The following is a 16,254-nucleotide window of genomic DNA, read 5'->3' on the forward strand; positions in this document are numbered from 1 at the left end:
TTCCAGAACTACTCATTCGCGACTGACTTCTGCGGAAAACAAATCAACGAAATAACATACTTCCTCAACAAGAACGATGATCATGGCGATAATGTCGCGAGAACGCAAATACGCGACCGCGACCGCAACACAATATTCAGCGAAGCAAAAACCAGTGCAACGATTTCGTCGAGAATCGAATCTCACCTCCAACAGCGAAGATTTCTAATGCGAAACTAAATCCCATCCCCAGAAGTGATCGCATTCGAGCCTCTGTGCGCGACCTCCTTCTCTATTGCTCTCGCTCTCGCTCTAAATACCTTCTTTTTCCCTTTTTGGGGGAGTGAGTAAGCTACAAGCAGTTCATGCGGCGCTCTCCTGACAAGCACAATATCATGGTACGCGAGGTACACACAAACGGCTGGAAAAGACCATTTACGATATGGATGAATTCATATCGGAGAGAAACATAGAGATAAAAACAGCAATGGACATGAAATGAACGTTTCGGGATTTCGTGAACTTCGGAGACAGGAAAACGTCGGAAAACAAACATATGACAGTAGGAAAACGATAACAAAAGCGAAATGAATTTTTTTTTTCAATTTGTCTTGAAACAAGTTGCAAGGATAATGGTTCAATATCCTACCCGTAAATACCAGAATGTGCGAGTTGAAATTGTGTGGATGATGCTTTAAGCGTTGCTAGCAGGGTTGTATGCATTCCTTATACCATGGACAGACATACAACTGTACTAGCGCTGTACGTGTACAGCGTTGTACAGGTACCACGATAGCATGACACACATACTTTGGTTGTACATTGTACCGCATGTCAGACTGACAATCAGAAGTTTGAATTTATTGCATTGTATTTTCACCAATATTTCAATGAAAAAGGTTTTTATTTAGCGTCTAAACTATCGAACACAACAAATATGTTTCCAATCTGAGTTATTAACTCAAGAGAAAGTCAATGAAAAGATTGTATACCAAATGTTTTGATTCGTTTTGTTCATGCTACCCACCACTAATCGTCTATGGCGCTGCGCACAGTACAACTGTAGCCATGTACAGCGGAAAATAGGTCAGTACAGGTACAGCGATTGTACCGAGTTGCTTGCATGGTTCTAGCGCTGTACATGGTGACAGACATACAATTTTCGAAGTACAACGCAAGTACAGCTGTATGTCTGTCATAAGTATTAGATTTCACATATATGCATTTTTTTCTTTGACGTAGGAATACGTCTATAATTTCTACACTGGGGTATACGTTCAAAGTTTTGAAAACGAGAACGTTGCACCGGAACAAGATTTGGAGCGTTAATACCTCTTTTCCGGCTGAACAAAATGGTATAGTAGCAACTTTATTCGAAAGATAAAATATCTACGCGTTATATGCTTATGAATTATTAACCTTAAAACAAATGATTTCAATACCCTCAAAATTGTTTTTAAAACAAGCTATTGAAAATAACACAAATCTGTATATAAGCTGGCACCCGCTCGGAAATCCGTTTAGTTGTGATTGGAAGATGGCCTCGCTCGCCTAAACACTATGCTCTTCTCTCAAAATCGCATTTCTTTTCTGCAGCCGGACCGAACAAAGCCTTTAGCGAAAAACGAAGTGTGGATGACAACTCGATACAGATTGTTTACAAATGTTGACATTGGCTATGGATTTGATAACAGAGAAAACGAAATGTTTGATATGGTGTACAGCATGGGTGGCCAGAGCGTATTCCGCTGTTTACCGGTCGCCCGTGTAGCCATTCCTACGCGCCCGCCAGCTGATCTAGAATAGTGCCTCTTCCAAACGCAATGAATGACCTTCACCTTCACTTCTTCATCTTTTGCCATGATCATTTTATAAGGTGTTTATATTGATCGCAATGAAACATATTAGACGGAATTCGCGCCAACTCGACCAGATGTTGACATGACCCTCTCAGAACTCAATTAAACATTCTGGGCGTGAAGGCCTTGCCTAATTAAGCAACTTGGCATACTTAGTTCTCCGAAAATTTATCTAGACTAACATATGGAAAGGGCTAAATATTTTTGATCATTTTAATATAATTTTTTTTACTCGAAAATGGTAAGTCTTTCAAAAAAAATTATCTATGCAAGAATTATAGGAAATTAATTGAATTTTCAGAAAAAATACTGAAAAAACAATTTTTGAAATTCTACACTGAAAAAAATTATAGGAGGTTGTGTCCAAGATACGACCGCATTGTTGACGTAGAACTAGGCTGTTATTTTATATAAGTCGTTTGTTTATACCTTCGGATAAACTGTGAAATTTTAGAAACAACTGCTTAGTAGAATAATCTCTGAAATGATTTTTTCATTGTAGAATCAGTTGACGATAATTGATTGATGATTCATTCTTGCCCTCGCAAAACAATCGTATGTCGCAATTTATTTCATGTCAATGCATTGAAAATTTACCTCGAAGGCTATTCAGGTGGCCTTTTTCGAAATTGACATAGACTCGGCTACAGTCGATTATATACATGTTGTTGCACCAGCACCATTATTCCATATCTCATAACAACATCAATATATCTTTGGCACCGCATGTAAACAACAACAATGACAACACTTGCAAGTATCAAATATCATGCTACATGTTATTCAGTATTGCCTCAAAGGAATCGCACCTCTAGATATCGTTCGTACAAACTAGGCGTAAACCAAGCGCCAAACAAGTGTTCACCATAGCATGCATACAGAGCCATACATTGGTGGCTTGAAACTACTAGCAATATAAACATTTCTCATCATTTTGCGCTATTCTCAAAATTAAACGCTTCTGTTAATATTACTGGCCTCGAAAAGAGTTGCATTATTTGTGGAGGCGATCTGACGTAGTGGTAACATCCATGCCTCTCACGCTGAAAGTCACGAGTTCAATTCTCACTCCCGACATTCTTCCAAAAATGGAAGTACAAGTGACGAACCAACCAAATGAGTTGAAAATCATTATAATACAGATAAAAAAAAAAAAAAAAAAAAAAAGAGTTGCATTACTTTCTCATGCTCGAGAGAAGCGCAGCTGTCACCCTTAGTGGAGGAAGTTTTGCTACTGGCAAGCAAAACCTAATCACATACAAAATTCCAGAACATTTACTTTCTTGATGACTAAACAAGAGAAATAAACTCTTTTTGTTAATAACAACCTCGAAAACAGTAGCAATGCTTCATTATGATCAATATCAGCGCAAATGCAATCCTAGTTGAAGGCAGTTTTGCGACTGCCACGCGAACCCAAATAACTTATAATATTCCAGTAAGACATTCAAGATGCTTGGTATTCCCAAATAATTTTTTGGTGCACAACCTTAACGTCTGCTTCGCCATAACGTCGGTTTAATGCATTGATGCATTCTCAAAGGCACCAACGAAGCCCTTATGAAGACGGAAAATAAACAATGTTAACCTGCTTGGAAAAATACTGAATTATGCCACACAGCTTGTACTCTGCTGTAACACCCATCGATGCTAAATCGCTGATGAGTTTGTCAAGAGCGACCGCCTTCACCACCAGCGGGGGGAGCTTGATTTTGGTTGCTGCCTGGGCGTTTACATTTTCGACCGACGCGCCGAAATCGCCTACTTCGCTGTTGTTCGGTGCGGTGTCACATTTGCGAAGGCTCGGTTCAGTGCGAGCGCTTTTCACTGCAACAACACCGCGTGCATCATTAGATGACGCTTACCTCATAATTTTATTGCCCCTGGCAATGCGTACGTTTTTTGCAGGGCTCGAGCCTGCCTTCCTCTTCTTCTTGCTCATCGCACACTACGCGAAGCGTCCAATTTATGACGCGGAAAGAAGAACACACGATACGAATAACGCGAAAAACGAACAGAAAAATCAAACGACGATTTCCAAGTTGGATTACCACTGGTGGGGTCCAATCTTAAATCGAAGCGCAGCGAAAGCAAAGTGAACTGGATTACTCAACAGTCCGATGCCGAATGAAGGTTTGCCTCAGCGAGATCCACTGTTTATACTCTAGGCAAGTATTCCCCTTCATTCTTCTTCTTTTCCTTTGTTCACGGAGACTTTAAATCCTACGATTTCCCCTCCGTTGGTCGTCGATAAGTTGCTCGTTATTGATATCTCTGTTCGGGAAAGCACTCAAATGGATAGAACAAATGTATGGGAAAATAGAAACACTTAAAGTTTTCATGAATTTTAACCATTTACAAACCAGGGGATTCAAGTGTATAGCATATTAAACAAATCTTACGGAATTTCCTATTCGTTTAGTATGTAAATCGCCAAAATCCGTTCGCAGCAAAAATAGTTATTAACGTCAACTTTATTTCATAAAAACGTGACCTGTTTTCTGATTTGATACCCTTAATGAAAGACGTAGTTCTACGTCAAAAATCCATTTCAACAACTAAAAGTCGATTTTCTCAAAATGGTCATCTCAGATTTTGATGGAATGGTAAATAAATTGTAGATAAATATGTGCCCTACAACTCTCCCATACATCGCCACTTGTTCATATTTAAGGCAAAAAAGTTTTCCTAACAAAAATTTTTCCAAGATTTTTTCTTGAAAATTTTCTATTTTTTTTTTTTTTGTACAGCTATAGAAAAAATCAATAACAGGTAGAAATGGATTTATGGTGACTCTTGAATGCTAAAGTACAGTTTTCAGCTTGTTTTTGTAGTCAAATACAATATGTTTCAATTCAGAGAGCAACGACTGCTCTCAAACGATAGCCATCTGCCAAAAATCTCTTGATCGGTCGGTCAGGTATCGAATAGTTGTTATATATTTAGGTATCTGTCAAGAGTCACTGTAGATATGATAATAATAAATGGATTGTATAGATACCTAACGGATGAATAAAATGGCTCTGCAGTTGTTTGAAAATTACCAGTCGTGACCGACAACAAATACGAGGATCGCTCAAAAAATAAGTTTCAGTGCCTCAGAAATCGCGGAAAAATAAATTTAGGACAAAAAACAAGGTGATTTTCGTAATCTACGTTTTATTTTCTATTTTTCTACAGAATCGCCGTAACGTTCGAGGCATTTTTCATAGCGTGGCACGAGTTTTTCTATTCCGAGCGCAAAGTGCGTAGCGTTCAATTTTTTTAAAGTACGATGTAAGTGCATCACGAATTTCTCCAATGTTATCGAGTGGTTGACCGCCGAACGCCTGTTTCATTACTGTACTATTGTGAAGTTTTGGACCGATTAAGAACAAAAGGCCAGGTTTATTAACGAAAAGAGTGTTCCTCATCCACGATAATGCGAGGCCCCATTCTGCTCGTGTAACGCAAAAGCAATTGCAAAAATTCAAATGGACCTTGTTCGAGCATCCTCCTTACTCCCCAGACCTCGCCCCTAGCGACTATCACTTATTCCCGGTGATGAAACAGGCGTTTGGCGGTCAACGATTCGATAACACTGAAGAAATTCGTGACGCATTTACATCGTACTTCAAAAAGTTGGACGCTACGCACTTCGCGCTCGGAACAGAAAAACTCGCGCCACGCTATGAAAAATGCCTTGAACGTTACGACGATTATGTAGAAAAATATAAAATAAAACGTAGATTACGAAAATTACCTTGTTTTTTGTCCTAAATTTATTTTTCTGCGGTTTCTGAGGCACTGAAACTTATTTTTTCAACGATCCACGTATTTGCAGTCGGTCACGACTGGTAATTTTCAAATAACTGCAGAGCCAATTTATTCATCCGTTAGATATCTATACAATCCATTTATTTTTATCATATCTACAGTGACTTACAGTGGCTTTTAACAGACCTAAATCTATAACAACTATTCGACACCTGACTGACCGATCAAGAGATTTTTGGCAGATGGCTATTGTTTGAGAGCTGTCGTTGCTCTCTGAATTGAAATATAACCATAAATCAGTCATCATAATCACAAATCCTTTTCTGCCTGTTAAAAAAATTGAAAATTTTCAAGAAAAAATCTTGAAAAGGTTTTTGTTAGGAAAACTTCTTTGACTTAAATATGCACAAGTGGCGATGTATGGAAGAATTGTAGGGCACATATTTATCTACAATTTACAATTTATCTACAATTTATCTATTTTTTTCAATTCAATTATTTTTTTTTATTTTTTTGAAATTAGATCTTTTTTGTAGGACTTACCATTTTCGAGTAAAAAAATTATAAAAAAATGACCAGAAATATTTAGCCCTTTCCATAGACGAGTTGGCGCGAAATCCGTCATTAGTAGTGTGAGTAGATATTTCGTCAAGTAAGTTTCTGTTTTATTTTTTTTTCTATTCAGGTTGTTAGTTATTTGATATTCACACATCCAGTTGTTCGACCATAACTTGTACTAAACCAAAGAATCATCGCTAGCAACAATTTCAACAGTATATCATTTGTTAAATGACAAATTGAAAACTAATTTTAAAAGTTTGATAAGAAATGTGAACTAGCTGTGTAGAATGCTTTCAAGAAATATAGTAATAAAAGTAATTATAAAAACAGTGATGGACGCGAATCTCCAGAAATTAAAAATTCAAAAGATGAAATGCCTAAGAGTTAAGGCCGTTTTATATTATCCAGCACGTAGCGTTAACGGTACGTACCGACACCGGCAGACAAATACATGATGTATTCATATCATCAGGCATAGCAACTTCTCTGTAGGGACCGGCAGCGCAGACGGAGCGGAGAAATGCTACTGATGATTGAACCGATGTCGTACCGAAGAGCGACGATCGCACCCATACCACGAACTTCGACGTTTGATTTGTATGTATGGTGCTACTCGTCCGTTTAGCTCGTGCCCGGCACAGGCAAAATATTCTATTCGAGAATTCCTTCATGCATTTGTCTGAAACGTGCTGTGTATGTCCGGAGCCGTTCCGCTATGTATACGCATACACATTTGAAACACACGCAATAATATTTGTCTTGCATGAAACGTGCCGTGCCGGTCACGCTACGTGCCTGATAATATAATATTACCTTTATACTGCATAGTTCTACGTTCTACGCATAGTTGTTCCATGTTACTTTTTGGGAATTTCACTTTTCTTCATAAAACGATATTTTTATGCACAATCAATCAAACTTATTGTTTGTTACCAGCTTTTAAAAAATAACTTCAAGCTGAATTGTTTCATGTCGATATTCCAGGTATAACTGTTTCACCATGTATTTTTGTAAATCCATAATAAATGAACGGTTCAAGAACATGTCTTTTATGTCACGCTTTCAGGCTAATGCACTCATTGCTAGTTTGGAAGAGCGAACTAATTCTCAGACAAATAAAAAAAAGTTTAACAGAACACGCGTACACCTTGTTAGCGAATGTCTAATAACAATGAGATTTAAATTCTGCAAAGGTACTGCAGATCACCCTTTGTGCTGATGTTTGGTATTTTTATGCATAATCTTTGAGAAAAGCACAAAAAAACTTTTTTTTTGCACCCAGTATTAAAAAAGAAACATCAAGTTCAATTGTCCCATGTTGATATTCTAGGCATGACTGTCCCATCATGAATTTTCAAGTCCGTAATCAGAATTGATCGATTAAAGTGAGAGAATGTTATCACATTTCATCAAACAATAGTTTACTGCTTATAACCCTTAAAACCCTGTGTATTGCTAAACTGAAACGCTTCAAGCTTCTGGTAGAAAACTTTGATAGCATTTTTCTCAGTTGCTGATTTTGGAACATGGGACAACTATATGTACAACGGCAATATATGCTTATTAATTATTGACCCGAAAATTGTTTCAATAGCTTAAAAATTGATTTTCAAACAGGCTGTTGAAACCACAAATATGTATATAAACTGGTGCTCGTTCGGAAATCCATTCCAGGAACGTTGTTTGATGTTTGCTGAAGCGGAAACGGTCTGCTGAGGAGGGTCGAACGACAATGAAATGTCTGTCAAGGCAGGTGGAGAAGAAGTTTTGATTGAATTGTCCCCAAGGGTCCTTCTCAGGGTTAGTAACGGATGAACTGCAAACGTTTAAAGTCTCTATAATTCGACAAGAAGAAGAAGAAGAGGAAGAAATCCATTTAGTTGTGACTGCGGAGTGGCATGATAATGGTCTCGCGAGCTAGTACTACGCTCTTCTCTTCCAATCCCATTTGGTAAAAGAAGCAGTTCTATTGTCGAATGCTCACGAATGCCGCTATCGATCGACGATTCTAATTGTCGGGGGTTGGGGAGGGGTATTATTTTTGCTTCCAAAGTAGCACTTCCCCGAATTGGTTCTGCGAATGATTTTAGTAGAAATAAAAAAAAAAGGTTTTATTGGAATCCATAATTTAAAATGAGAGATGGACGAAATGTATAGAATTACTTCGGAAAGGTTTCAAATAAAATCCTCCTGTAAACACAACGATAAACAATAATTTTTATTGCATCCGAGGAAACATTTCAAATGCACCTAGAGTATCAGATTCCGATTATCGTATCGTTTATATTTATATACACAAACAATCCAAACAACAACAATTTTCATTATCATATGACCATTTAAATTACGACTATTTTTTTAAAGGGCGTAATCAACATCAATGATCTTTCTTGAAAAAAATCGTAACTCAAAATCCAGACGACTTATTAAAATTTGATGTTTGACAAAGTTGTTGGGAAATAAATGAACCGTTTTGGGTAAAATAACATTTAAAATATACTGTTAAAAAACCATTCTCAAAAGTTAAATTCAACATAAATTATTTACTAACAACTTTGTCAAACATCATATTTAAATCGGACATCTGGATTTTGAGTAACGGTTTTTTGAAAAAAGGTTCAATGTCTCTGCATACCCCCTTATTAAAAATTCATCGTAATTAATATTGGTCATATGATAATGAAAATTGTGATTTTAGATAGCTTTTATCATTTGTACCAAGTTTCAATAAAATCGAAAAGGATCGCGTTGCTGTTTTTCGGCTGATTTGGGGTGAAATTGCTCTATAGTTAAATAATATTACATTGCCGCAATGAAAAAAAAATGGAAAAGTGGAAAAAACTTCTAATAAAACTGGAATGCAGTTGTGTGTAAACATTTTGAGACAGCCAACAATCTGCAATTCAATTTCTTCACAAACTTTTTCATACAATAGTACTTACATTTACAGTTAACAAATCCTGTTCACTCACCTGTAAACAAAAAAACAAAAACCAAATATTAATCTCGGTTTACCAACAAAATTCAATTTTTCGGATAAAAACCATCTGGGCTGGCAGTGGAACATTCAGCAATAAAACATAAACATTTTTATTACTTCGTGGAAAGCAATCATATAAATAAAACACTTCAATCAATCTGACAGGTTGGCTACCGACAAGTTAACATTTTTCCCGATTTTGAATGAAATCAATGTTTACGCATGTTTCATTTCAAAAACTTTTTTTGTATTATTTCGTTATCAATGTTTTTTATCGTTTCCTGCCAGTGCAGACAAAACCTCATTATATAATCAAATCGTTTGTTTTTTTTCTATACAAGATTTACTTTCTAAACTACCATGTGGAAAGTGGGAGCATCCGTATGAAACCGCGAACTCCGGACTGGGAGCAACAGACACAGGAACTTGTTAATGGGTGCGCAACAATGCGTGCCTCGGGAAACAACACCGGCGAAAGTGAGTGTCTGTCGGCTTACGACAAAACAAACGTAAATTGCACATTGCACGTGCCCCGGGGGCTGGCCAAACTGACTGACTAACGTTGTTGAACATGGTTACCGAATCATTACATGGTATTAACAAATGTCTACAGATAAATAATAAACCAAGTGGAGTGCCGCCCCGGGAAATGGGCTGCGCAAGTTTCGACGAACACTGAACAAATGAAATGATAATAATCGTGATTAAATTCATTTTTTGGTTGAAAAAGACCGATTATATGAATTTTCGATTGTTCGCTTTTTTATTGAAACTATTGGGTAAAGTAATTTCCTATTTTTTCATTACAAATAAAATACAATTTTTTTTGTACATAGAATGAACGCATAAAGATGGGATCTACATTATTTTAAAGCATCGGAAGGCAGCTTTGAAAACTCCAATACTGTACAAAGATAATTTGTTACATGGACGAAAAAAATATTCAAGTTTTATGCATCGATTTAAAAAAAAGTGCCAAAAACCTGCCTTTCGATTTGCGATGCGAACACTTTATCATCAAAGACGAAGGGGAAATTTTTCATTCAAACAACAACATCTATCTATTGAAAGGTTCTACAGTAACGTTATTGGAATCAAATGAAAGCTGGTTGATAAGGCTAATTGGATTTGATATTGAATTAACTGGGAAAAAAATTGTGTTAGTCCACAAAATCTTTAAAAAAACAGATGGAAATGTTTTTTTTTTATTTTTAGACAACTGTCCACCTATTCTAGGAGAGGTGAACAGATATTTTGTTCAATCTCAGCGATTATTTAGCATAGCGATTTCTTTCTTGTTTGGGAGCAAAGTGGTCATAGGTGTTATTCACTTACAATGTTCTGTTTACTAAAGCTGATATACCTCGTCACATTCTGCTCTTGAAGAGGTTTCTTTTGTGGCATTGACCCTGGAAAAATATACCACTCCAACTAAACGAAGTCTTATTATGCGGAACGTTATGTGTTTCTTACTACATTTTTGTATGCATGAGAAAATTTAAATTGAGACTCTAGGTAAATAAACCAAGCTTATTTCATACATGTACCTACTATATCAAGTATGATTTGAACAAATTTGGACGAAAAAACGCATAAATATATCTCATTTAGCTTGATATGTGCGAGTGACCACTTTGCCCCCACTAGATGACCACTTTACCTCTTAGCAAAAAATAAGTTCGATTTTTCATCTTTTTTTCTAATGATGAAAAATGTACTATTTTGAATTTTTATAGTAAAATCCGAATACTATCTGAACAAGAATGAGTTGAACTATAACATTCTTCGAAAAACGGGAATTGAAACGGTATGTGGACGCTGGAAATGGGCATATTCCTTAGGGTGACCACTATGCCCCCACTTCACCTAACTCTGTTATTAGAAATTTCAAAAAACAGGTGGCCATGTCAGGGGAATACGACGAATCGCATCATAATTTTTCATATTTTTGACAAATATTCACGTGCCAGGAATAGGCTGTGCTGGCTCTATGTCGTGATGTTCGCTACAATTCTGGGTGTTAACGTTGGGTTGCTTGACGTAAACGTCACATAACACCCAGATTTTTCTTTGATCACATGACCTATTAGTAGGAATTCACGATGCATCCTCCCATTGAAATGCTCCATGTTAGGTATAACTAAATTTACTCACTAAACATACCTGGCTATTTCGGTAAGCCTTTTTTCGATACCAGACCCGTTAAATTTTTGTTAACCAGAAATGGTTTATTTAAGAAGTTCTGAACAATCTATGGTGTCTTCCGTAACCGAGTGGTGCTTTTTAAATAATTTTACTTCATTACAAACATAAAATTATTGTTCCTTTTAAATTTCCATTAATATAAAATACTGAAAAAATAATCAGCTAAACCGCCGCTTGACCGATTCTGAATTTGGTTAACCCATGCCATCTGATTCTATAAAGCCTTTTCATTCCAGCAGTTTTGTGGTTTTTTTCAGGGTCCGTTTGGTGATAGCCCAATATTTCTTTCAATATTTTTTTAAGGCTGAAAGGTAATTTAAAAGTTTTCAAATTGGCTTTATTGAAAGCTACGAGAGAGTAGCGATATATTAACGCAAACCACATTCCATTTTTAGGGCCAACAAAAAATTCTACTAAGTAGTTAATACTGTTTTCCATTTCTTTCTAAAGTAATATAAAAAATGTATAGGCGAATTGAATAAAATAATTTCGTAGTCCTTCTTGAACAAAGCGATCGTGTCTTAACATCACCCTTCTAATTTTTTACAGTGTGAATATTTTTATTATTTAGTAGAAAATCTCTTAATTATATAACAATTTTATCAAACATTTTATATTAATCTAACAGCTGACTTGTAACAGCCTCACAACCCGACCGGCCTGAGTCCAACTCCAGCTGGCGTCGTTGGAATTTTCTGAAGCGAAAAATCTCTGGTTCCGGCTTCCCTCAGAAAGGAGGTAAAACCGTTGTCCCTTGAGCTACCAGAGCTGTAATATAGATCGCTACATACAAAAAATCATAAATTTAATTTTGCATTGACAGATCAGAAATCTGGAATGGGCCCGAAGTTGCGGTATTAACGATATTACATTATGACAACGCACCGGTGCACACCGCTAAAGCCCTCAAGCATGCAATAAAAACTCTTAACTGGGAAACGTTATCGCAGCCGCCGTATTCTCCAGACCCAACCCCTCAGATTATCACCTTTTTGTTTTAATGAGACATGCACTTGCAGAGCAGCACTTCACCGGATATAAAGTTGTCGAATTATAAAATCCACAACACATGGTTTCAGCCGAGGTTTCGCGATATCATTCCTTTTTTTGGAAAAAAAAACTGAATTCGGCAGATCATTTATGAAACAGTGGAAATTACATGAAAACCCTTTTTCATACACGTTTCGAAACTTTAATTACACCACCTCAGTTAGTAACTAATATGAAATGAAAAAATGTGCATACAACGGGGAAATAAAGGTCTATTTATTAGATAAAATTATGATTTGTCTTCGGTGGTGGGGCACATTCGGACACTGTTTAATACCTCATAAAGTTTGTGTCTGATTGTTGTTCACTAACAAACATCAATTTAGTCTGATTCTCAGACCTAATGATGGTTCTAAACTACAAAAAGAAAACCGATAAAACCAGCATCAACGAAACAATTTTGGAAACTTTGGAAACAATTAAATATTGCCGAGAAAAGTGCACAATTCATGTATCTTTTCATCCTTATGTCACAAATCGTTTACAACTGCTGGATGTTTCAATTATGGGCCCTTTCAAGCAAAAGCTCTCAGTTTCCCAGAACGATTGGCTACTCAACCATCCTGGGAAAACTATTTCTATACAGGTCCTTTCAGGTATAGTTGCATTGGCTTATAATGCTTCTTTCAATCTGAGTAATATCCTAGCTGGATTCAAAATGACAGGTTGCTATCCATTCTCTTTTCGGACAAGGATTTTGAATGCTCAAATGATTTCACCTACTGGAGCGAGGTAGCAACTGACTCATCGGGTAAAACAACATTGTGTTTAAAGCACAGATAGATTTTACTTTGGCAACTTTGTCCCCGAAAAATGTTGAACCTTATCCAAAAACTTCACCACGGAAAACCACTACTCGAAAACGGGAGAAAGCAAAATCACGAATTTTTACTGACTCTCATAGCAAGCAGTTTCCTTTCAGACAAATACTGATAAACAGAAAAATGCAGAATATGCTGGAAATAAGAGGAAACGGAAGTAATTGTTGATAAACATAAATTTTTTTTTTTCGTTGTCCGAAAATGCCCCAGGACTGTCCGAAACTGCCCCACACATAGGGCACATTCGGACAAAAAGGCAATTTTCAAAAATTCGAATAAACCATTCGTAATCGTATCAACGCACACATCTAACACGCTCATATGATACATTAATGTTCAAATGACAACCAGAATGAATTCAGGTTTTTTTTTAAGTCTACAAAAAAAATATTAAAAATCAAGGGAATCAAGGCGTTTTATTTTTTAATATTTTTTCTAGAAAGCTGAGGTTTTTCTACATAGCCTATCCAAAAATCAGAGAGGTGGTTAATTTCGTTTTTGAGTTATTTTTTTCAAAGCTAACGTGTTTTCAGTCTTCGTCCACTATTCCTATGCGACAAGCCTAGGTCCATGTGACTAGAATCCAATTTTTCCGCCAATGGTATGATTTTTAGAGAAGACTAGCTCATTGGCTTTATCTCAATATGTTGATCATCTGAATCGGTTCAGTAGTTCAAAAGTTATGAATTAAAAACAAAAAATTTTTTGGAAAAAATGGAAATATTGTTTTTTTGGAGCACTCTAAAATGGAAATGGCCACCTAAACATTAACCAGCATAAAAAATACGGATCTAATGTTTCGCGAAAAGGGACAAAACTACAAATTTTCAAGAAATTCTGAGAACCACTACAGGGTAACTTCGATATAACGTACATTTCACTTCCAAAATTGGACGTTGTATCGAATTGTACGTTATATCGAAGCATAATAAAGACCTCTGCAACGTAGCTTAAATTACTTTATTGTGTTGCTGTTTGAGTAAGGTTGATGAATAAATTCAATAAGAAGACGAAGCCAACTTTTCTCATGATGTTTCCCTTCGTTCTGTTGATTGAAAATTGATCCATTTAGAATCCAGAATCACAAAACAGTTGTATTTCGAGATTGGTTAAAGATACAAGACAAGCTTTACTATCAAAATACAGATAATTTATTGTTCTTTCAGAAAAAAATATTCAAAAAAATATTTTTTTGGACTGATAATGTGTACGTTATATCGAGGTAAAATGTGCGTTATATCGAGTGACGTTATATCGAGGGTACGTTATATCGAAGTTTCCCTGTATATCGGTTTGGCAGGGAATGGCTGATATGCCGTAGACCTTCGAGTTCAATCCCCGTTCGAGTCAACGGTTTTTCGGATTATTTTTCTTCAATTTGCGATTTTTTTATTTGTTTCTTAAAAATATAAAAAAGGCGTGTTAATTGGCATATATATCACAAATAACCAATGATAGATCGTTGAGGAATAATAAAAAAGGCGTTCGATAAACATTGCAGAAAATAATAAAGAATATCTCAATTAGCCTGGATAAATAAAATTATATGATTCACATTACATCACTATTTATCTGATATTCATTTGTTCGAATCCTTTTTTGTGCACCAAAGATCAAAGCCGTCCGAGCGGAAATAGTCCTATCAAAAAGCACAGGAATAGTTCCCCGTTATTCGAACAAACTAAAACACTCTCATAAAGGAATATTAAGGGGGAAAGGGTGTTTTGCTCTTTGTTTTCATTCCTGTTTTCGCTCTTGTATTTGGAACCGTGTGCGACCAAGTGAGACCTGACAGGTTATAATTCCCACGATCCGATACTGAAAACAGAGACAGTCGTTGCTCAGTTCAGGAACGGAAACCAAGGAGGGATACTTTTACTATTGAAAGGAACAGGAAATGAAAAAATATATGAATTATGCATATTTGTATATGTGCTACACCCGAGTGCGCTTCGTTTTTTTATGATGTCCTTATTTCAAAGATACAACAAGAGACGGGTTAATGTGGATGATGCAAATAAAGTGATCAATCAGTCATCATCCATTCCATAATTTTATCGTAATCAGATATTTGTTTCGTTTCTAACCTTGACCTAAAGAATTCTGAGTACTGGATGTCAGTAGTAACAGACACAGCAGTAAACAAATGCATGAATGAATGCAACAATCTATGCTTGGAGGAAAGTTTGTTTACATAAATGCGAACGCTGTGGAGTGGATGGATCGAACCCTAATAGAATCATCGACGGATCCATAAATAAACAGACTGGTTTAGATAAACATGGAATTGAGCATCAGAAATGCAACATTACAAGATAAGGCGCAGCAGAAGTGTGGTGACATAAGCCATCTGGCTTCTGGGTACAGTCAACGCAAACAAACTGCTCACTGAATGATGCACGTAAGAACTCAAGCACAAAAGTAGAGAATAACATGTGTATGACCGTTATATATCCAATAAGGTGGATGTGCAAACAACTCACATTCGCGATTGTCTGCGTTAGATGAAAGCGATAGATTACAACATATATAGCAGTATAAGTTAGGGTGTTGTGTTTATTTGTGTAATGGCAAGTCCTGTTTTAAAAAATTGAAATACAAATTTCGGTTCAAAACATTTTTGAGAAGCAACTTTTTTCCTAATTCACAAGCAATAACATCCACAAAACAAAATACTATTTACACATTGCCTTATTCCTCATTGCTGAACTAAATTAAAACCAGCCGATCATTTCTCACACAACTCGTCTGCAACCATGACCTAAACGATCGTTCACGCACATATGCCCAACGATCGCTCGGTATTTCAGTACTACATGCAGTAGCATATTCGCCCGGTAATTGGATCAGCTACAAAAAGCGCCAGCAATACAGTTCACTGTGCACCACGGAATCACACACTCCAATTTCAAGTGCATTGCCACTCGTGTGCATCGGAGCGTATGTTGGATCCCCAGAAACCACCGAGAACCATTACAAACTGCTACCTCATCTTCTTCATGTGGTTCGTAGTTGTTTCAGTTACTACAAAAAACTGAAGCCG

At 36.5% G+C, this 16,254-nt stretch overlaps 1 protein-coding gene across 6 annotated transcripts in view; it reads right to left on the minus strand.

Moving 5' to 3' along the window:
- Positions 1-16,254, minus strand: part of LOC129772810 (regulator of G-protein signaling loco) — a 112,234-nt gene that overhangs the window by 46,712 nt on the left and 49,268 nt on the right. Inside the window, exon 3 of one of the 6 annotated variants that reach the window (XM_055776288.1) lies at positions 9,098-9,127. The exons of 3 other annotated variants lie outside the window; for them this stretch is intronic. In XM_055776288.1, the coding sequence (XP_055632263.1) occupies positions 9,098-9,127 (30 nt within the window). Of the gene's footprint in view, positions 1-60; positions 199-9,097; positions 9,128-16,254 lie in introns of those variants that run through there. 2 more of the 6 variants (XM_055776291.1, XM_055776292.1) reach the window with 2 other exon arrangements.

The sequence above is a fragment of the Toxorhynchites rutilus genome, chromosome 3, assembly GCF_029784135.1.
Source record: "Toxorhynchites rutilus septentrionalis strain SRP chromosome 3, ASM2978413v1, whole genome shotgun sequence".
Classification (NCBI taxonomy): Eukaryota; Metazoa; Arthropoda; class Insecta; order Diptera; family Culicidae; genus Toxorhynchites; species Toxorhynchites rutilus.